The sequence below is a fragment of the Eutrigla gurnardus genome (assembly GCF_963514095.1).
Source record: "Eutrigla gurnardus genome assembly, chromosome: 8".
Taxonomy (NCBI): Eukaryota; Metazoa; Chordata; class Actinopteri; order Perciformes; family Triglidae; genus Eutrigla; species Eutrigla gurnardus.
In genome coordinates this window covers 9,234,640-9,256,672 of record NC_139922.1, presented here as the reverse complement: position 1 = coordinate 9,256,672, position 22,033 = coordinate 9,234,640, and the positions used below count along the sequence as shown (strand labels likewise).

At 42.3% G+C, this 22,033-nt stretch overlaps 1 protein-coding gene across 3 annotated transcripts; it reads left to right on the top strand.

The window, feature by feature from the left end:
* Positions 1–1,521: 1,521 nt before the first annotated feature.
* On the top strand, positions 1,522–17,332 carry LOC311016702 (carbohydrate sulfotransferase 11-like). 3 transcript variants are annotated; one of them, XM_084014588.1, is made up of 5 exons: positions 1,522–1,701; positions 1,831–2,033; positions 12,546–12,622; positions 14,679–14,843; positions 15,182–17,332. In XM_084014588.1, the coding sequence occupies exons 2-5, from the start codon at positions 1,940–1,942 to the stop codon at positions 15,863–15,865; spliced, it is 1,020 nt and encodes a 339-aa protein (XP_083870714.1). In that variant the 5' UTR covers positions 1,522–1,701; positions 1,831–1,939; the 3' UTR covers positions 15,866–17,332. The 3 variants fall into 3 exon arrangements, with proteins under 3 accessions (XP_083870714.1, XP_083870716.1, XP_083870715.1); XM_084014590.1 differs by having other exon boundaries at positions 1,522–2,033; positions 14,682–14,843; XM_084014589.1 differs by having other exon boundaries at positions 1,522–2,033; positions 14,679–14,847; positions 15,186–17,332.
* The last annotated feature ends 4,701 nt before the right edge of the window (positions 17,333–22,033 follow it).

The following is a 22,033-nucleotide window of genomic DNA, read 5'->3' as shown; positions in this document are numbered from 1 at the left end:
ATGGTAAACATATAAATGTGCGTGAAAGTAATGCCGATCAACGGAGACGATGTGCAGTTTGTTTATGCCGCTGTTATTTTTCATATGAAGAATGCCGGGTCTGTCTCTGCTTGAAATATGCTTGGGCTATATGCAGTAAATAAAACTATGATGTGATATACTGCTGGGAGCATGTGGCGTAACGCGTTACACAAACTGTATAGAGAGCATACCGATTTTTTAAAGATAAGCAACTAAGACAATCTACACACAATTTCTCTTGGCCATAATTGTGTTTTCAATCATCCCTTTACTTGATGTATTTGTCACCATCCTCCACGTGCAACCATGAGTCAAAAACATCCTGCTGTAGTTCTGGCATGTGATTGAAAGCTTTGCTTGAGTTCAATGCTGCAATAACTTCTGTGAGACCCGGCATGCATAGGAATGTGCTCTTGTTCACAAGGGGTTTCATACCAGGGGATTCTGGTATGAACCCGACTGGGGGGGAAGGCAATTTATTGAGTAAGTCTAGCAGAGTGGAATATGAGCCTGTCCAGATGGTGAAGTTTAAGAATTTCATAAAAAGGGGTCAAAGAATACTGTTCAGGAAAATACAGTTGTTCAGTCATGTATTGCAATCTTGAAAGGTTATGCAATTGTGAATGTAGCCTGTGTAGCCTGTCGCCTCACAGCGAGAGGGTCCCGGGTTCAATTGCCGGGTCTGGTTCGGGTTCCTTCTTTGTGGAGTCTGCATGTTCTCCCCGTGTGCATGAGCGTGGGTTCTCTCCGGGTTCTCCGGCTTCCTCCCACAGTCCAAAGACATGCAGGATGGGGATAGGTTCATTGATGACGCTAAATTGCCAGTAGGTGTGAATGTGAGCGTGGTTGTCCGTCTCTATATGTCAGCCCTGCGATAGACTGGCGACCTGTCCAGGGTGTACACTGCCTTCGCCCAATGACAGCTGGGATCGGCTATATATATATATATATATATATATATATATATATATATATATATATATATATATATATATATATATATATATATATATATACACACTCTATAACTTTTTTCTTCTCCATGTAGTTCATGAAATGTCAGAGCACCCGCGTAATTAAGCTGTCAGTTGTTGCATGAGGTAGGACGTACTGTACTTACTCAATGTTGAAATCTCTGTGAACGACTGTAATGCTGCATTCGACTGCTCCTCGTAAACCCACCTTTTCAGACCGGTAGATACAGAATAAAGCATACTTATTAGATCAAAAATGTGACTGAATTTACTTTTTTTTAATCATAAGGTAACAGAAATACGTGTTATAATTCTACAACACCTGGCAAATAAGCACACATCACAGGCGAAATACGACTTTCTTAGTCAAGCGTTAACATTTCCGACAGTACGTGAAGGTAACGTGCGGTCATGGGGAGAGGGCTCGAGCGAGCGAGAGGGGGGTGGTGAACGTGACGTCAGGCATGGTGCCCCGTCCATGTTTGGCGAAGTAAAAAAGTTTGTGTAGTTGTCGATGATAGTTAGTTAGTCGACAACGCTGAGGAGAGGCGGAACTGTTTCATAGACGTCTTAGGGGTTTGTCATATCAACGTAACAATATTAACTGTTATCTCAGGTGCCTCGGCTTAATTGATGTTCATTATTACATTAGCGTTATCATTTTTTCTTTTCAAACTAGCAAAGAGCAGAGCGGGCGGTTCTGGATGTAAGTCCCACTCACGTTCACATTAACGGCTAATTGCGCTGTCGTTCAACCGTCCACCTAACGTTTTTTTGTGGTTTGGCTGTTGGTTGTGTTGGGTTTTTTTCGACTCCCGCAACAATGAATGAATAGGATCCTAATGCCTTGGAGAGTCTCTCATCCTCCGCTGGGTGGTCTCGTATGAACCGTGTCAAGGCAGCGACGAGGGGTCGGGGCTCCGCCGGCAGAGCCGGGCTTCGGGATGAAGATGGCCAGAGGAGGACGCCTGTTCCTGGCGACGTGCCTCGGCTCGCTCTTCGTTCTCGTGCTTTACTTTCAGAGCATCACCAAGCCAGGTAAGACCTCCCTCATTCTAAATGTAACTACACCGTGGCCGCGCTGTAATATTATTTGGCTGAAATAACGCATTCATATGTTAACACAATAGCCACACACGTTCAAATACACGGTAGAGTGACCATAAAGAAAGAAAACACCCCCCTGACACTCTGCTTCTTGACAAAAAGGTTACAATACATTCATTTGTGGATAATGTGGGTTTTTTAATGGGGCTGTGTGGCGTTACAATAATCTTGGCAGCGCTGATCTGGTCCACCTGTGACAAACAGAGAGACTGAGGGCATGAGCAGCAGAGGCGAATGAAGTGAGGAATGAATAAGCTCACTGTGAACAGGGTAAAGTTTTGAATGTCCCCCTCCTACACAGACCCCCTGCATTCCTCTGCTGTAACCCTCCTCTCGTCTACCTCTGTCTTCTTCCCTCTCCTCTCTTTGTTTCCTTGGCGGAGCCTGTTTTCTAGACATTGAAAGGCAGATTGGCCCCCAGGGAGCTGGAGACTCCCAGGGAGAGGAGTCAGAGAGAAAGAGGTAGATGATTGATTTGTGCAAAATGGCACAGGGTCGTTGTGGATAGGGTGGGAGGGGGCAATATTAATGTTTTCCATGTGGATGGTAAAGAATGAGAGGAGAATGCTGCCTAGTTTTTGGTGATACCATACCACGTTTTTGTTTTTTATACTGGGTGATTTTTCACAGGTTACGTGTCGAGGCATTTTCTGAATGTGTCGTATGGATTAAGAAACACTAAAACATCAAAAAGACTCATTACACAACTTTAACCTGGATTGTCTCCAGCACACACCCCATGAAGAACCAGTGATCAACCACAGCAATGAATCACATTTCATAGACCAACACACTTGGAACACGTGGAAAGTTGTCAGTGCCAGACACATGAGCCGCTTGTAGCCAAAACTACAGTGCATGCAACGTGCTAGCTTTACCCTATAGCACGATCTGTTCAGGCTTGTCTGCTTTACAGTCCCACATGAAAAGCATGTCGGAGCCACACTAGAGAGGGCTAACTCGCAGGATGTCGCCAAAGCACAGGGCTCCTTTAATTATTGTGTATCTAGTCAGACTATTTAAAAGGCAACACCAAATGTCTTGTTTCATTCTGTACTATCCTTTCTTTTTCACTTCTCTTGTTTTGTGAAGTGAAACAGGATGGACTGAACCAGCCTGTAGTCCCCCACTAGACTAACCAGTGGGAGTACCCACATGTGTGTCAGTACTTTAAATAATGAAAAATGCCTCCATGAGATTGTCATTCATTCCTTGTTTATTTCGTTTTAAGATATATTTCAACCATTCATGACATAAAATGTATCATATTTGAGATCCAGATCCATTTCTGTCAAAAACCTGACATCAGCACCTCATATTCACACTTCATGGATATATCTTATCTTATATCCAACTTCGTTGGCATATTTTGTGTCTCCGATTATTTCACTGGTTAGCCAGCATAAGACCTGCTGTCTTTCATTATAAGCTACCAATTTGCAATGCGTTTTCTGACCTGTACTCACAGGAGGGATACAACTTAATGGTCAAAGTGTTTTTTTGTTGAGGGGAGTCATTAAGCGGGGATTACGTCTGTGTCATGCTGTTACATGGTTAATAGATGAAAAGTCAGTTTACCCAAATATGATAAAATCGTATTATTTATAAAAGTCTTCTGAGCCTCCTCCTGATATGGTTTTGTTTATTCCATTGCTTTTGTGAAAGCCTCATTTAATACTAAGCTCTTCCTCCACAAAAGAAGGGTAATACTGGTGTAGATGGATGGACGCTACAAGAATCATGAAGTATGGAAAATTTCCCGTATTTTCACCTGCGTTGAACACTGACATTATAGATGTCTATTTGAAATACCCTCGTGTTTCCCATTCACTTGTCTTAAAAGCCACACCTCATAATTAAGCTTACTGTTTAATATCAGACAGGAAGCACAGTGCATATTATTGTTGTGCTTCTATTGTCTGACTTCCTGTGTCAACACCCTGGGTTTTGGCACTCAGGAAAACATGAGTCTATCCAGTGTGCTTTTATAAACCCATTAGTAAGGCATGTCAGATTTGTTGCTCTATTAACTGTTAATTTGAGTTGGTTGGATTCAGATTGTCACCTAGTTTGAGTTGTAGTTGTGTAGTTGTAGGTTAGTTGTGAGTATTTGTTACAGACCATGATGAATCGAGTTAAGTCCGAGTGTGCGCTACTATACCTTGTATAATATTACTACTCTTTTTTTTAAAAATGTGATGTGTGTTATAGAGCTCCACAGACTGCCAGGAGTATTTCTTCCATAAGCAGATGTCAAAATTTGACTGATAATTTGTCTCCAGAACTGATGTGTATTGAAAGCTTCATATTGAATACTTGCAATGGCAGCAGCTGTATTAGATTGTTGAACTAAAAGGATTACGATCAACTCATTCATTTATCCACAGTCGATCCACAGATTAACTATTTTCTTTATTGATTTATCATTTAAGTATTGTCAAGTATTCACTAGTTTTGAGTACTCAATTGAAAGTATTTGAGTTTGTTCCTAATAAGACATTTGAAGATGTCATGTTGGACTTGAGGAGTTTTGTTTGGTTTGAGTTTTGATGGATTCAAGTTGTGTCGGTCCCATTTTCCACCATATCACCCAGTAAAGGATCGGACAGCTTCTCAGCAGGATCTGTTCAAGCTTCAATATAAATTCATGAATGTTGATCCTTGCTGGACTTTGTGATGAGGGATTTTTTCATAGTCATAGCTGATGGGCAAGAGGAAATGAACCCTGTGATCACTCCAGCATCTCTGTCCAAACTCGGGCACACAAACACTTTTCTTTATTGCAAAAGTGATCTTTCCCTCTTATTCCCTATTTCAAATATTGTATGTGTCTTGCTTCCATAAGCTGGTACCAGAATTTTTCAACAATAAAATGCAAATATAACTGTTTGATATCCCCACCACCCCCCAAGTATAAACCAGTATAATTGTTTTTTGTCATACTGTGGAAAATCCACTAACATTCTATTTCCAGTCCTCCTCGCTTATTAGATACATCATAATTTGAACGAGAATAGAGATGACCAGTTGATGAGTTTGTATTTCCTCTCAGATTCTTCCTTTATGTGGTCGCATTGACTCAGCAGTGTCATTGTGTCATTTACGCTCAGAATGGAAGGCTGGTGGGTAGTTTTGCAGCATTTACAAGAAAAATTAAATCCACACAGTGTTAATAGAGCTAATTATACAGTGTAGTACATGTGTGATTACGCTGTACACTCAGCATGTGGTGATACAGGATATAACTGAACTGACATGTCCTTGAACACAACCAGGACTTGTGTCTGAGGTTTACACTTGGGAGATTCCTACTTTCTGAATGAAGATATGCTCTGTTCATGGTGCTGTTTGCTCTACATTCACCCTCTCCAACATTTCCACGTCATGGAGCAGGGCAGGCCAGGGTGGTAACGCTCCTCTGCTTTACCCAGCTATAGGACCCAATTGTGAATTATCTGATGTGGTTGAAATGCACATGAGCATCTGAATATCAGATTTTAAAGCTGTGGTTCTCCTGTCACTGTTTTAGGTTGTGAGTGTTCTGTCACACCCACTGATACAATGTTTGCTGAATCAAAATAAAAACAGTTAGAGAGATGGATGACAGGTTTTTGAAGATTGTTTTGCTATATATCACCCATGCTCCTCACAACTCTAAACAGAGGCAGCATCAATGCCTGCTCTGATGTGCCCATGCAGAGTCAGTGCACAATACACTTTGTCATGTTTTACATGGGCAAAGTGCACATTCACACCATACGTGTAATTATCCACAAACACAGCTGTTTATCCCTGCACACACAGTCCAATCATACACACAATTTGTAATCCTGCAACTGAACACACCAGCAATATTTGATGCGGATGGATGAACGTTACCACTATTCTGACTTTGACATCATTGCAGCTGTTCTGAAACAAACAAAGAATGTTGAGAGAGAGAGAGAGAGAGAGACTAGTTAAACATTCAGGACCACCTTGAATGTAAAGAGCTGTGTTATGAAGACATCGGTGTTGGGCCACAGGGTGGATGAGACTGAGGCTAATCAACGTGCGACACAAAACAGATATGTGATGTATGTTTGTGCATACTGTTACTTTTTTTTAATGAAACTGCTTAACATAACTGACCAAAAATCATTATTGTGACATTGAAGATTTTTATTTTTGCATAATATGTTTATTGAAGTTGATTTTCTGTTTGCTTTCTGGTTCTCTTCTACTGTGGCATTTTAAAGCTTAGGGGCTTTTATGAACTGACCAGAAATAGTGCCTTGATTGTCCCCTTATACAAACAATTTACCATCATAAAATGTGGTCGAATCGCCCATTGCTGCAGAAATGATGTACTGGGTTCACTTTATCCCTTTTTGCATGCAAATTTGTTGCTGGAATGTTTCTTTTTGATTTTTTTTATTTGAAAAAAATGCGAGTGTACATAATGAGGGTAATAATGAGATTCAAAGGAAGTGCCTGCCCTGCAACAAAGGATATGACAGATTGTAAAGTCACCTCATGTTGTTGGTCTAATTATAACCATGTGCAGCTCTTCATCTCACGTGGATGGTGTGACACCTTTAAATCAAGCTACACTCCAAGCGAACACAACACAGTCTTGTGGCCCTTTTACTCCTTATAACCCAATTGTCTCAATCTGCCTACCGTTGTTTTCGATTTTCTGTTTCTGTCAGTTTCTGCTGCACAGTGAAACAGACTCCACGATCAAAGCAAAATGCATTGTGATTGTCTTTCAGCTCACAGAAACTTCCATTACGTGCCCCTCATAAAGACGAGCATTAATTTCAAGTGCAATAAAGTGTGATTTTATTCAACATATTTTCATATTTGTTGGTGTCATATGTGCCATTATCACGATCATACAGAGTAAGTGGTTTTTCAAAAAATGGAAGCTTATCTTCCATCAGCAGAAGATAGAGATTTGGCTTTCTAAATAAATGTTAACACCAAAACGGTTTGATGCAGGATGCCCACATCCTTAACAAACTTTGTCATCTGATTAGCCAAGATAATGCTGTAAGTTTATAATGATCCAAATAAGTATAGGAGCCTAATGGACCTCTGTTTGTCTGTGAATATAACACAGGGCAAGTGTTAATGCAGAGGCCTGTAATATAGACACATGTTGATGCAGCGGCCAGTGGCTCCTCTGAACTTCACTTTATTTTTGTTTTCATTAGTCACGTTGTTTATTACTGGAGCTGGTACGGAACATGACGGAGATACTCCTCGATATCGGAGAACGTAACGTGTTGCTTTGATAAATTGCCGGACCTTAAGACGATCACCACCCACGGCATCACCCGACCACCCAGTCAGACACAACTGAAAGCAGAGGTGACTGCCCCGTGAGGAAAGGGAGGAGAGCCAAGATGGAAGCTAAGCTAACTCGGCTAGAACCTAAGGCTACTCCTCAATCCAATCTGCTCCTGGCTAATGTATTGTCCATCGCAGGGAAATGAGATGAATTAAATAAATCTTCAGGCTGACTCATCAACGGGAGGTCGGTGACTGGTGTGTCCCCCTCTACACAAAGACCTGGCTTCATTTTAGGCATCCTGGATCAAGCTGTATTTGACGGACAGAGTGCAGGGCTACAATGGGATGCCGGCTCATTAAACATAGTCACGTCGATTTTTTAATGTTTAGATGCCGGCCATACAGTATTATCTGCCCAGAGAATTGCTTGGTTGTTGCTGTTTACCTTCCTCCTGATGCAAATAATAAAAAAATAAAAAAATGCACTGCAGGTATTGTTTTACTTTGTCATGTTGTTCTTGTGTAGTAAATGGGCTGCATTTCATTGTGCGTCCCAGTGTTTTCTGGCAATAACTTAATAATAATCCTTGAGTCCTTCACACGCCTGACAGGCCTGTTTGTCTGTGCAGTGAGACTGGGGCCTCTTCTCTCCTTCAACCGTCAGCATTGCGTCACTTCCTGGTTCTGGGAGGAAGTGGGGTTTCTCAGTTGCATGTGATAGAACACACGGCACAGAAAAAAAAACTGTGGTTTCTGATGATCAGAGTGAAGTTTCCTCTGTATGTACTTTCCATTGAACAGAAAAAAAATTGACTTTGCAAGTGAAAGCTTTGATGCATTATAAGGGATATATACTTTTAACTTTTTATACTCAACAAAGATAACACTGTTAATGGAAGAGAACATCGAGGCTGGCAGATGTCTTGTGGTGCCAGTAGACACAGATACCTTTTATATAGGCTTTTAAAGTAATAAAACGTTATCTTGGGAGAGAGGGAGGGAGTTTGCTAATCCAGTCTAAATGTATTTTGTGGACTTGGAGAAGGCGTACGCCCGTCTCCCTCAGGAGGGCCTGTGGGGCGTACTGTGGGAATACGGGGTACCGGGGCAGTTGCAACGAGACATCTGGTCCCTATCCAAACAAAGTGAGCGCTGTGTCTTCATTCCTTCCACAAAGTCAAACATGTTGCCGGTGGGTGTTGTCCTCCACTAGGGTTGTCCCTTGTCACCAATCCTGTTGGTGATTTTCATGGACAAGATTTTAAGTCACAGCCGGAGGGAGGAGAAGTGTCCCTTATTGGGACCTCAGAATTCTCGTCCCTGCTTTTTGCAGATGATGTGGTTCTGTTGGCTCCTTAAGAACGTGACCTGCAGCGTGCACTGGGGCAGTTTGCAGTTGAGTGTGAAGCAGTTGGGATAAGGGGCAGTACCTCCAAGTCTGAGGAAATGGTTCTCTGCCAGGAACCGGAGTTTAAGTATCTTGCGGTTGATCACAAGTAAGGGAAATCAGTAATCTACATCCAACCCTCACCTCAGCCTGCCGTAGCCCATTGTCAAAAATGTGCGCACTGACTGAAACCTTACATTTTAATAGCATGATTGCACAGTGGAGACACTCCCACCGCGCACCTGTCATGGTACAGGTTGTGTTTCTTGTGCTTTTTTAATGTTTAGATTCGGTACGACGATACCCCAACATCAAAAGCAGCATTCCCAGACATGCTCTGGCCGTACAATAAATGCAAACATAATGTCGGCTGTTTTGTCCAATCTAACCGGAGACCAAATCAAATGACCGGTTCTTAAATCTACGACTGAGCGGACTGCCCAGTTTACGATACTGACTCAGAGTTGCATGGGACAGGACAGGGTGCATCATTACTGCTTTCACTAATTTTAAAACAAACGCACATAGATGTGGTTGCATTCAGCCAACATAAAAAAAATGTAATTGCTACAGATATCAGTTAATTGGCAAGCGACTGAGCACAAACTCTTTTTGGTGCTTTAATGATGTGGTGTGACATCAAGATTGAAAACTGGCTCATCATGTTACTTTAAAATGTGTTGAATACGCGTTAACTTGAAAGATAGTCTTTTCTGATCTCCAAACAGGTTAGAACAGTATTCAGGTTTTGGGATTTAAGTCCAGTCTTCCCCTTGATATCAGTGTGGATGGATCACTTAAAAGTTTCCTCTCCATCATGCAGTGTTTATACTTGAAAACAGATCATAAACCATTATTTTGAGTGTGTCTTGACCTACTTTCCAGCTTCCTGAGGAAGTGTCTTGAGTTGAGTTTGTGGGAGGCTTAGCTTGTTAAGATGTGAACTGCAGCTATTGACAGATTTTAGACACCTGTTCTATTTAGATCCACCTGGAACTTACAGTCAGATTTCTATGCATGATGGTTTTTTTTGACAAACCTCTGGGATGCTGTATTGCGTTTCTGTGACCTCTCTTCCATCCAGCTTCTATTCTCTTCAACATTAGACCCTAACACTCCCTTTTGATGAATCAGATGTAAAGCCCTGTTCACACAAAACCCGAAGAAATTGTTTGCGTTGCGTTACTCGCACAAGTCTAGCCGTAGGATCAGTTGAATGTATTTGTGGGATCATTTGTGGGCTGAAGAGGAGGGATGGCTGGATGGGGCTTACCTCCATTTGGACACCGATGATGTTTCATAAATCGTGCTGCTCTACATGTTGTGGAAGTCTCAGATACACCGGCTAATCAAATGGTTCTGTGAATTGAATTGATCTATATTTAATGTGAATAGCAAGCCACACAATGGTATGAGCGCAAATTAAAAATTCAACATTTTAACATTCAACTTGGTCTCTTCCTGATGCAAACAGAGCAGAGTTTTGCAGTGATGAAATGGATAATTAACTCTTTAACTGTGCTATCATTTAAACAGTTAAAAAATATGAAAGATTAAAAAGCTAAGAGACTTAGAGGAGCAGCTTGTCACTTAAAGGAGAATCGTGTTGGTCCACCTTAACTGTCAGTCCACCTAAAGCGTTCCTGAGCCAAGCAGCCAGAGTTGTTGCTAACTTTGGGACTGACCCCTTAGCTTGTGTCTACTGATGACTTTTGAGGGGTTGAAGCATGTCTTCACCGGCCAACACTGCACTGCTACATTCATGTAATGTTACTGCTGACTTCATAATCACCGTCACACACGCGCTCTCTCCCTCTGCTAATATTCCATCAGGCTGCCATACATACAGATTATATCAGGCAGACACACAGCTGACAACTTCACAGCTAAATGAACTGATGTGATGGAGACTCACTAGACTGTGTTTAGCTGCATACTGCAGCTGCTGATAAACGATGGATTCAACGTTGCCTTAGCGGTTAATGGTCGAGGTTGTGTCAGAGTAGTTTTATGAGTACGAGTACACAGGTGCAGTTTTGGACTCGATACCGGTATCCATGCATCCCTCGACTTAAGGCTAGCATGCTATAGTGTCACTGGACAACTGATAGACAACAACCAGTGCGCTGTCAGAGCTCTCTTGGCAACTGTCCTGACCGTCCTTTACCAAAAATTTGGGGACAAACACGTACTTGTTCCACCCGTAATATCCAATAAAGCTTTCAACATGGTCCAGAGAGACTTATATGTCTATCTCTGCGTGATCAGATCATGTGGCATAGATTCACTCAGAGGAAGTTGAGGATTTTGATGAATCGTGCAAGCTCAGGCAGGAACAGGGAGAGGCTGCATCACAGCATTCTCACTGTCCATCTCAAATCCTCTACGTGTTTTACTTCATGCACCAGTCACTCAATCACCAGCACAGCAGCTGTTCTCCTTTTTTGTTTATTGCTTCCTCAAAATGACAGGAAACAGATCTGATTTACATTTAGCAAGAGAGGTGCAATAATAGTGGTTTACATGCTTTTTTTTTTACAAGACTAGAGTCGCATTCTGGCACATATATTTGGGGGCCATTTCAAAACTGTTTAGTCTTATATGCTCAATGTGAACTCTGTAGAAAGAAAAGAAACAGTGGGAGAATAAGGCTCTCCCTCTCTGTTCCATACTTCCAGCTTGCCTTTTTTTTTAGCTAACTGATATAGTTTCCATATGACTATGGAATTTCACCATCAATCCATAGGTCTTCTTTTAAGCAAATTCCCTCATGGTAACATGAAGAAAAGCACATTCTCCACCTCTCCATCTCCATCTCATTCCAGCCTTGTGTAAAATGTAAAGCAAGCAGATGATTTGTTGAGCCACACATGCAGAACAAATCACTTTACTCACTCGGTACCATTAGCTGCAGACCCAAACACTGTCTGCCATCAGGGGAGTGGGGGATGGAAGTAAAAGACAGATGTGTTTATAGAGGCTGCAGGAGGCGATAAGAAGGTCTCCAACTTCCTCAAAGAAGCTTCCAGCAGCTCCATCATTACAAATGCATGTTATACATCCGGACGTTGTTCTGACCCACAGATAATCAGTGATGCATGTTTATCATTGTTTGGTTGTGTAATGTAACATTGGTAGTGGACGTTCTCCAAATGTGTTTTGTTCTGTGTCCTCCGGTTTCTTTGCTGTGGGTGGATTTTAGGGTAACAATCAAATGTAAAAAAGGACAGATTAAGTAAAAAAAAACAAAAAAAAACAAAGCTGCAGCTAGAGCAAATGGAGACCTAGAGAGAGAGAGATGTAACTTACGTAAGACTTCCAGAGAGTTTGGAAGGAACACACTGTTCTTATGGAATCTGTAAATGAAAGGAGGGAGGATCACGTCATGACAAAAGCAGAACCAGAATTTTGGAAACTTGGCTCTGACTGACCTTCCCCATAACTCTATGGACATCTTTAAAGTGAAATTTAAACCTCTGTGCAAATACAAGACACACTGTAAAAATATGTTTTTCATTACACTATATACAGTCTTATGAAAAAAAACCTAAAAGTAATGTGGTCAGACTGAAATAAGCGGCCAAAAAAGCACCCACAGTGCAAATTCACCAGACATTTTTCTTTGTTTGATACATATGAAACATGTTAAGATTGACTGTTTCATATAACTCCCTAGAAAAAGAACGACAGAACTTTTCTATTCAATGAATTTTGTTTTGCTACACATGCAATAAATGTGTGCTGTCACATGGATTTTTAATGAGTCTTTCTAACCACAGAACCTGATGTGAAGACAGACAAGAGATCGGAGAAAAGTGGGAGAAGTCCACTGCAGACCCTCTACAATGGAGACCAGGTGAGAAAACACACACACAGATACACACACTCACAAACACACACATTCACACACACACACATACACACGTTATTGAATTAAAACTGAAAACGTTTCACAATCCCTGCATGTGCTTGTAGTAATGTTAGTTTTAAGCAATGCTAGTGGCTCTGTGGATGGTAACATCTGTTGGTTGGTTATTCTTCCATTTTTTTCTAGACTGAAGTGTCTCTCCAAAAATGAGGGACTTGAAGCTTTGGTAAAAAAAAATAGCCTGGGGACATAGCTATAAATGCTGTGATGCATTGCACTGGACAATTGTGCAGTTTGCCATGTACACTGCTCAGCCATAACATTGTGACCACTGACAGGTGAAGTGAAAAACACTGACTATCATGTTAGCATGGCACGTGTCAGTGGGTAGGATATTTTAGGCAGCAAGTGACCATTTTGTCGTCAAAGTTGGGCAGGGCGTAAGGATTTCAGCAACTTTGACAAGGGCCAAATTGTGAAGGCTAGACGGCTGAGTCCGAGCATCTCCAAAACTGCAGCTCTTGTGGGATGTTCCCCATTTGCAGTGGTCGGTACCTATGAAAAGTGGTCCAAGGAAAACCAGTGAACGGGCGAGAGGGTCACGGGTGGCCAAGGCTCATTGATGCACGTGGGGAGCAAAGGCCCTTCTTGTCCAATCCAACAGACAAGCTACTGTAGCTCAAATTGCTGAAAAAGTTCATGTTGGTTCTGTTCTGATAGAAAGGTGTGAGGACGCACAGTACATAGCAGTTTGTTGCATATGGGTCTGCATAGCCACAGACCGGTCAAGGTGCCCACTGTCAAAAAAAGGGCATGGAGCAATGGAAGAAGGTGGCCTGGTCTGATGAATCACGTTTTCTTTTACATCACGTCGATGGCCGAGTGCGTGCGCGCCGCTTACCTGGGGAACACGGGACACCAGGATGCACTATGGGAAGAAGGCAAGCCGGCAGAGCGAAGGCAGTGTGATGCTTTTGGCAATGTTCTGCTGGGAACCCTTGCGTCCTGCCAGTCCCACCTATATTTGCATTGTTTTTACCCTTTCATGGAAACGGTATTCCCTGATGGCAGTGGCCTCTTTCTGCAGGATAACGCACCCTGCCACTAAGCAAAATTGGTTCAGGGATGGATTGAGGAACACAACAACGAGTTCAAGGTGTTGACTTGGCCTCCAACTTCCCCAGATCTCAAAACAAATCGAGCATCTGTCTGTGGGATGTGCTGGACAAACAAGTCCGATCCATGGAGGCCCCACCTCACAACTTACAGGACTTAAAGGATCTGCTGCTAACGGCTTGGTGCCAGATACCACAGCAGACCTTGTGGAGTCCGTGCCTCGACGGGTCAGGGCTGTTTGGAGAGCAAAAGGGGGGACCTACACAATATTAGGCAGGTGGTCATAATGTTTTGGCTGATCGGTGTATACAGCATGAGTCTCTAAAAAAATTAAATGACATCCTTTTTCATATCAGCTGTGATCTAAATATGTATAATAATGTATCAAATGACAGTGAAAACAAGGTGATGATGTGAAAGGGGTAACGCGTTGTGTTGAACCTACAGACAATTATTAGCAGAATTTGCAATTCCCCGCATTTTATTAAATGTACATAATAGTTAAATTTAGATTTTTGGCCTTTTTTGTGCAGCTCTGTTGTTGTTTGCTTTTTTTTTCTTCCTATAAATGAATTACTTCAAAACCAGAGTCAGCCTGCAAGGTTACCTTTTTGATTTACTCTTGTGCTTCCCAATGAAAAGGCAGCTATCTTTAGAATCCAAAGAGTCAGATATTCCCTTTAAGAGGTAGCAGACACCAAAACTAAAAGAGCTCCAAATGAATGATGATGTAATAACTGCTGCTCTTTGGTATTTTAGGACAAAGGAGAAATTTACTTGTGTAAAGATATTAAACTCCCCTGTTTTTTTCTTTGTCACCAAACAAAAGTGTGTAAAAGGTTTTTCTATTTCTGCTTCTTCCTCCCTCAATCACCCATTCGGGCCTTCTTTCATTGGCCCTGCAATGCTCCGATCATCTCCCTACAAGCAGCAGGAGCTGCTAGAAGCTCAGAGGTCCCTCCACGGTCGTCGGGAGCTGTTGGAGCAGGCGTGTCTGAGCCACACGAGGAAGCGTCAAGTGCTTTCCCCCGAGGATCTGAAACACCTCATTGTGGATGATAAACACAGCCTTATTTACTGCTACGTTCCTAAGGTTGGTTACAGTGAGATTTAGTAATACTGCTTTAATTGTAGACCAGAGGTTTTCAATCTGTGAGGCTAGAGAGTAAATTTGGGTTGTTTTCTGATTGAATCATGGCGGTTATGATCGAAAGCACAAAACCCTCATCATGCTGGCATCAAGCCTGTGAGATCTGTGGGGGGCAACAGTGTCAGACATTGAAAACCCCAAGATTAATACATGTCCTTGTGCTTGTCTTATTCAGTTCATGTCTTTATAGACTGTTAAGATGTAAGTTTGTTGCAGTTTATGAAAACACTAATGTTTATGAGTGGCTGAAGAAAATCTTACTCTCTTTTGATCACTTCCAGGTAGCCTGCACCAACTGGAAGCGTGTCCTTATGGTCCTCACCAGTGACGGACGCTACATGGACCCCCTTGCAATCCCTGCAAATGAGGCCCACGTGGCGGGTAACCTCCGCACACTTTCTGAATTCTCCGTTCCCGAGATCAACCACCGCCTTCGCAGTTACCTCAAGTTCATCTTTGTGCGGGAGCCCTTCGAGCGCCTTGTGTCCGCCTACCGTAACAAGTTCACCCGTAGCTACAACACCGCTTTCCACAAGCGCTACGGAACCAAGATCATCCGCCGGCACCGGGCCGAACCGGAGCCCGAAGCGTTGGAGAAGGGGAACGACGTTTCTTTCCACGAGTTCGTCCAGTATCTCGTGGACTCTCGGACCCAACGGGAGGAGCCTTTTAACGAGCACTGGGAGCGGGTGCACTCCCTCTGCCACCCCTGCCTGATCCACTACGACGTAGTGGGGAAGTACGAGACTCTGGAGCCAGACGCTCAGGCTGTGCTCAGGTTGGCCGGAGCGGAGGGGACACTTCAATTTCCGACGTCTGGAAAAAGCACCAGAACCGACGGCAACATGGCGGCACGCTTCTTCAAGCACATCAGTCCTTTCTACCAGAAGAAACTGTTCAACCTGTATCGGATGGACTTCCTGCTCTTCAACTACTCCACACCCGAGTACCTCAGGACTCGATGAGTGGAAGAGAAAAAAGGTTTAGACATGGACGCCCACCGATGTGCGAGAGTTCACCTTCAATTAGTAAGCGATGATCATTTAGCAAATGTTTGATAAGCATAGACAATTTTCATCCCAGCGCAGAGTGCTCCATCACAAGCAGCGTCAACATCAGCTGTGGAAAACTACTCATTACTTTCAGCGACTGGATCTTTGTAAATGGAACCAAAGATCTTCCTGAGAAGAAAAGACAAGCGAGTTAGCGCTGGAATCTACCTAAGAATCTGTCATATTTGTCAGTTTAATTTCCAGGGTGAAGATGCAGTGCATGTTTTGCTTTGACATTGAGGAAAACAGAACGCAGATGGATTTTGTTGACATAAGTGTGACATTTGACCCATGAACTCTTTAGCCACAGGTCCTTAAGTTTCAGTGAGTATTTATTTGTCATTCACTTGATTGCCATTTTTCAACCAAAAAATTACTTTGTGAAATAGAACAAACCTGTCTGCGACTTTGAGCTTTGCTGTCTGGTTCACGTTGTTGTTGTGGAGGTGGCATTATATGCCATAGTAGCAACTCTGAGTTGCCCGCTACAGTAATAGTTGTCCTGTGGCTTGTTCTTCTGAGAATGAATGGCGAGGAGCAGGTTCTCCTCTTGCATGGTTTGCAGGTGAATGTGCCAAATGTGAAACTGAACACAGTAGATGCATTCAAAGCCCCCACAGTAGAATCTCTCTGGATGGCATTTATTTATGTATGTTAGTGCGTAAAATATTTATTGTTCTGGAAAGATGTGTAACAATTTGGGCTCACGATTTAGTGAAAATGAATTGTATCCAAAAGTAAGAGGGGGTTGATCGATGTATTTTTTTTTTTGCATTGCATTGCATGGAAAGTGACTTGGTTGGTTTTTGCACATAATCTCATGCCAAATAGAAATAATATTTATCTAGAAATACTCTTCTTTCATTTCTGTGATGAAACCCAAGCTCAAGACCAGTGCCTGAGCTTGTCACACACTATCTTAGATTTGAGTCATTTCCAGGGAAACGTGTCGCTCCTTAATTCCAGTTAAAGCGCGTTGCCATCACCCCTCTATCGCTGTCTGTATTTAGCTCTGGGCAGGAAGGCTGAACAAACAACCACATAGCTGTGGTTGGGGCTGGGTGCAGCCCAGCACTACCCCTGGTCAGAGCTCCCCTTGTTAGTGTCAACGCAGGCACACGGAGGGGTTAATCCACCTACAGGCATCTCCACTGCAGAGCCTTGTTCAGCAAATGTGACGGAATTTACAGAAATAATACAGAAGATGATGTAGGAAAGTGTTTATTAAAAGGTCTCTACTGCAAAAAGATCTGTTTTAACAAATGTCCACACACAGGCTTTATATGGGACTTCCACTATGCAATATAACTCTTTTTTGATTCCCAATCTAGCCTCGGTCAATTGGAAGCCGTTAATGTTTTTGCGGAGCTAGTTAACCGTGAGCATAGCAAGAATGCCACGTCAACATGTAAAGCAAGGAAATTGTCTGCTGGTATATCAGTTGCATATGCGAAGAACCGGTCATCCGATCTGCTTCACACTGCTGTACATGCAGTGTCGGAGTGGTGCAATTTGGACATATGACATGTAGAATATGACTAAACTTAGTCTAGACAATCGAAAAGTGACGATGCTGCGGTCAGGAGCTACAGCGTCGTCATCTGGCCCTTGACCCAGAATGTAATTGACCAATGTTTCTGACAGCGATTTGCTGAGACACGAGGGTGTTTTGGAGCAGATTGCGGCATCATCGGCACAATGTACTTACATTTACATCATGTGTTCAAGGTGGTGTTTTGAAATTAAATATGAATATAATATAGGCTAATTCATTAAATATGTTTAATGAATAACAAATCATTTGATTGTTACAAATCGAGTAAAGTCAGAATCTTAAAGTAACAGTAACATTTCTCTGTTTGGCAAATGTAGTACTACAGCGTTTTCTTCTGAAGAAGTAAAAGTCCAAGTATGCAATATTGAGTTGAGATGCATATGTTTGAAATGCTTAGGGAAGATAAACAGTAATTACCTTGGCTAATGCTAAAGTCTGCCAGTCATTTGTTCACTGCAAGAGTTTCCTGTCAAAAAGCCCCCAGTCAGGATATTAGATGGAGTTTGCTCAACAAACATGCACAACTGTGCTAGTGCATGTCAAGGCAAGTTGGCATTGAGCTAGCAGGAAACTGTCTGATTTCATCACTTTTATCTTCCAGATTTCTTTGATCAACAATTTAATCTTATGAAATAATATTGCCAGACGGCCCACTCTGGAAATCTTTGTTTGGCTGTAGTATAATGCTTTGAAAAGTGCAATATCTGTGTAAGTATCTGTAATGTGCTTCAAGCTGTATTTTTGAGCGACTTCCTCCTTTATTCCATTTGTGCCATCGTGCTTACACAGCATTTTATTTTTCCATTTTGTATTAACGCTGCCATGGATTACAGGGTTTTCATTTTAAGGCAGGGTTTGCAAGGAGTTGTTACTTGCCAAAACCCAATCACACCCTTCATGTTCTTTCTTCCTACCGGCTTGGTGATATATGCTAAAATAGGTTTCCTGATATACTTTTGTACTCGTTTCTTCTGGAAAATGCAGAATACATCTAACAAGCAGCTTGTTTCTTTCAAAGAAATAAAATGGTGTATGTTGATGCTCCTCAAAAGCCCCGACGCTGCTGTGAATGAACACAGCTAGTCGGACATCTCCAGCCGGTTCTGTAGACGCTCCTGTAGTCGGAGCACAGGCTGAAAGTATCTCATGCACCAAACAACTTGTTCTCCAATACTGTGAATGCGATAACTGGACAGCACTTGCAGATGTCACGATGGACTGGCTGGTTGCCTTGAAGTGTGTACAAATACAATCCCTAAACAGCAGCAGTGTGTTTGTGTGCATTATTCATTGTTTGGCATCAAAACGTGTATGTGTGTGATATTTGGGCAAAGGCAGTTTTCCTTAGAAAAAGTAGAGACTGCAGTCAAGTTAGTGTGGGAATAGGGCCAGGGCAGCTAGCATTTTTATTAGATGTGTTTCCATAGTTATGGTCCAGGTGTTTGGAGGACAAAAAGATTTAAAAAATGGGGGTAAGCATTGTGACTCAACCATAAATGATTGCACATGTACTTTTGCATTGTCTCTGAATGACAAAGATGTTTTCTTCAATACATTTCTGAATATTTTCTTATATTTTCTTCTTGATTTTATACATTTTGATTCATCAACCACATGATTAGACACAATTTGCTGGGGGGGGGGGGGGGGAGGCTCTTTAATTGTAAAACATACATAGACTTTATAAAAATGTAAAACATGGAATTTGGTAATAAAATGCGGGAAACGGGAAATTTACTAATTATTTTTTCATCTACAAAAGGGGGCCCTTGAGGGTAAAGTTTGGGAACCACTGGGTAAGTCCTTCACCTGGGGGCTATTTCACAAAGCAGAATTTAGAAATCCGGGATGACAGAAAAGGCGAGGCTTGAGTCTCCTCAGTGTATCCTGGCTTAATGCGTTTCATGTTGGCCAAGCCAGGATGAAGAGGAGCGACTAAGTCAAGCCAGGTGTAAGTCATTCGGATCAACGCACCTTCAAGGCTTTCTTCAAATGACCACGGTGTCAATCACAGATTTACTGATGCAGACATTGAAAGACGTGGACTTTCACCAAGTCAGCTGCTGCTTCTGATAGAAATCTATGAGGAAATAAAGCATATGCAAAAAAGGAAATACAGACAATTATAGTGGACCGACTAAATGCGAAGCCTAAAAATCTACATTTACTAACCACGGATCTTAACTGAAACATTCATTATTGTGATATTCCAGCAGTTACTTGGTATTTGTGTGTAACCTACTTCATCGAGCGGCTTGTACTATATGGTTCTGGTGAATGAAATTTGCTCTTGTGTGCACATTATACTGGAATATCTGGGACTCTTATTTTGAAATGGTATAAACAGGAAGTGTCCTGTCTGCTATTAACTATGTGAGGGCAGTAAAAGAGTGGCCACACTATGACTTTATATATGGCCGTTATGACTGACTTAATTGGAAACACCTTTGAAAATAATAATGGCCACAATGTTAAAATAACAGTAGGCTGATATGTAGCTATGTGGTATCATAAAAATAAGGCAAAATCCATCTAGAACATGGAATAAAAAACACATTGAGTTACTTGCATGCCTGCCACCTGAATTTATACTGAATGAAACAGCCGATTTATCTAAAGTTGATCACGTTTTATTTTCAGATGCACAGTGTAATGTTGAGCAATGCTGACTCCAGCGCAGGTGACGGGGGTTCAACTCCCGTTGTTAATGATACTTAATATGTTTTCACATTTTAAACAGAGTAAATATTAGCAGCTATTTCAACACAGAAATATCCTTAAATATTTCCGAAAACTCCCGCAAAAAATAGAAAGAGCTCTGCAAAGAATTGTGTTCCCAGTATGAAATGTTGAAAATGTAACTCAGAGAATATTGTTAGGATATGTGATCGGTAGGAATAATGGTAATTTGCCACTAAGTAATTAAAATCATCTCCTGACGTAAAGCTGCTCAAATCCTTTTACTTCCATATCGATGGGTTGACGAGGAAAGGCCGGGAATGGAAGTAGACATGTTTGCCTTGTGCTCTCACTGAGCCTTGGCTTACACTTTCACCCAGACCCACTGGCTGTTTTACCGCTGCCACATTTGACTCCACTGTCATTTGAATTTCATGCTGCCATTGTTATTCTTCCAGTACCATTCAAGCATGTTTGTAGGGATGAGACGGCCTCCTTTCTAACCTCCCTGAAAATAGCCGCTTGTTCTTCTTGGTGACTTCAACATCCATACAGAAAAGCCTCTTCTTTCTTCTCTCACTCACTCCTCCACCTACTCACAAATCTGGCAATCTCATTCACCAGACACTGCTCTACCTCCAACCTCACTGTAACTCCACATCTCCACCCACTTCTTATCCTACGCTCTCCCAATCCATCTCCTCACCAGATACAATACCTGTCCGCCACTACATTCACTCCCTCTCTGGCTTAATCTGTTACTCATGCATCCTTACCGCCACTCTGCTCTCTCTGTCCCCTTACTTCACAGAGGCTTCACTCTGTAGTTTAGCTTATTTGAATCTAACCATAACCGTCATTTCAGAAAAGTGTGCTTTTCTGAGGTTGTGGCCAATCATAACAAGTGGATGTAGTCACCCTAATGTCACCGTTTTGAAGCCTCCAGTTCAGTTATTCTGGCCATCCTCTTGTTTTTTGCCAGCCAGCAGTTAAGGGTGTAGCTAACTACAACCAAACACTCAATGAGGCATTTAGGCTACCAAAACTGTCACACTGAAAGGGTTCAAGTTCCATCCATTGTCTACCGCTTAACCTGTATTCAGGGTCACGGGGGGGCTGGAGCTGATCCCAGCTGTCATTGGGTGAAGGCGGGGTTCACCCTGGACAGGTCGCCAGTCTATCACAGGGCCGACATATAGAGACAAACAACCATTCACGCTCACATTCACACCTACGGTCAATTTAGAGTCATCAATTAACCTATCCCCATCCTGCATGTCTTTGGACTGTGGGAGGAAGCCGGAGAACCCGGAGAGAACCCACGCTTACACGGGGAGAACATGCAAACTCCACACGGGCCCGACCCGGGAATTGAACCTTGCTGTGAGGCAAGAGTGCTACCCACTACACCACCGTGCAGCCCAGGGTTCAAGTTCTAAGAGAAAACACCCAGACTGGACAGCAACACCCTGTTTATTTTACTCTAAATGGGACTATACTTTACTACATGAACATCAAGCTGTATTGAAACATTTAAACTAGTGATGGAGACCATGAGCTCATTAGGACTAGGTTTACTGAGGTCATAAATCTAACCAATAGTAGGGTCAGTCAGACTTCAAGCCAGTTTCACATTGACCTGTATTACGAAGCATGCTCATCCTACCAAGAGAATCGGTTTTAACAGCAAACCCACTAAACGTTCCTGTTACTGTCACCTCTGGAGGCTGCTACCTGAGGTACAACACCTAAACTTCACCAGCAGGTGGCAAGCAAGTCTCAGGATCTGCAGCATTTCTTCAGAAATAATTGATGATTCATTTTTTACACAATTATTGAATACATTT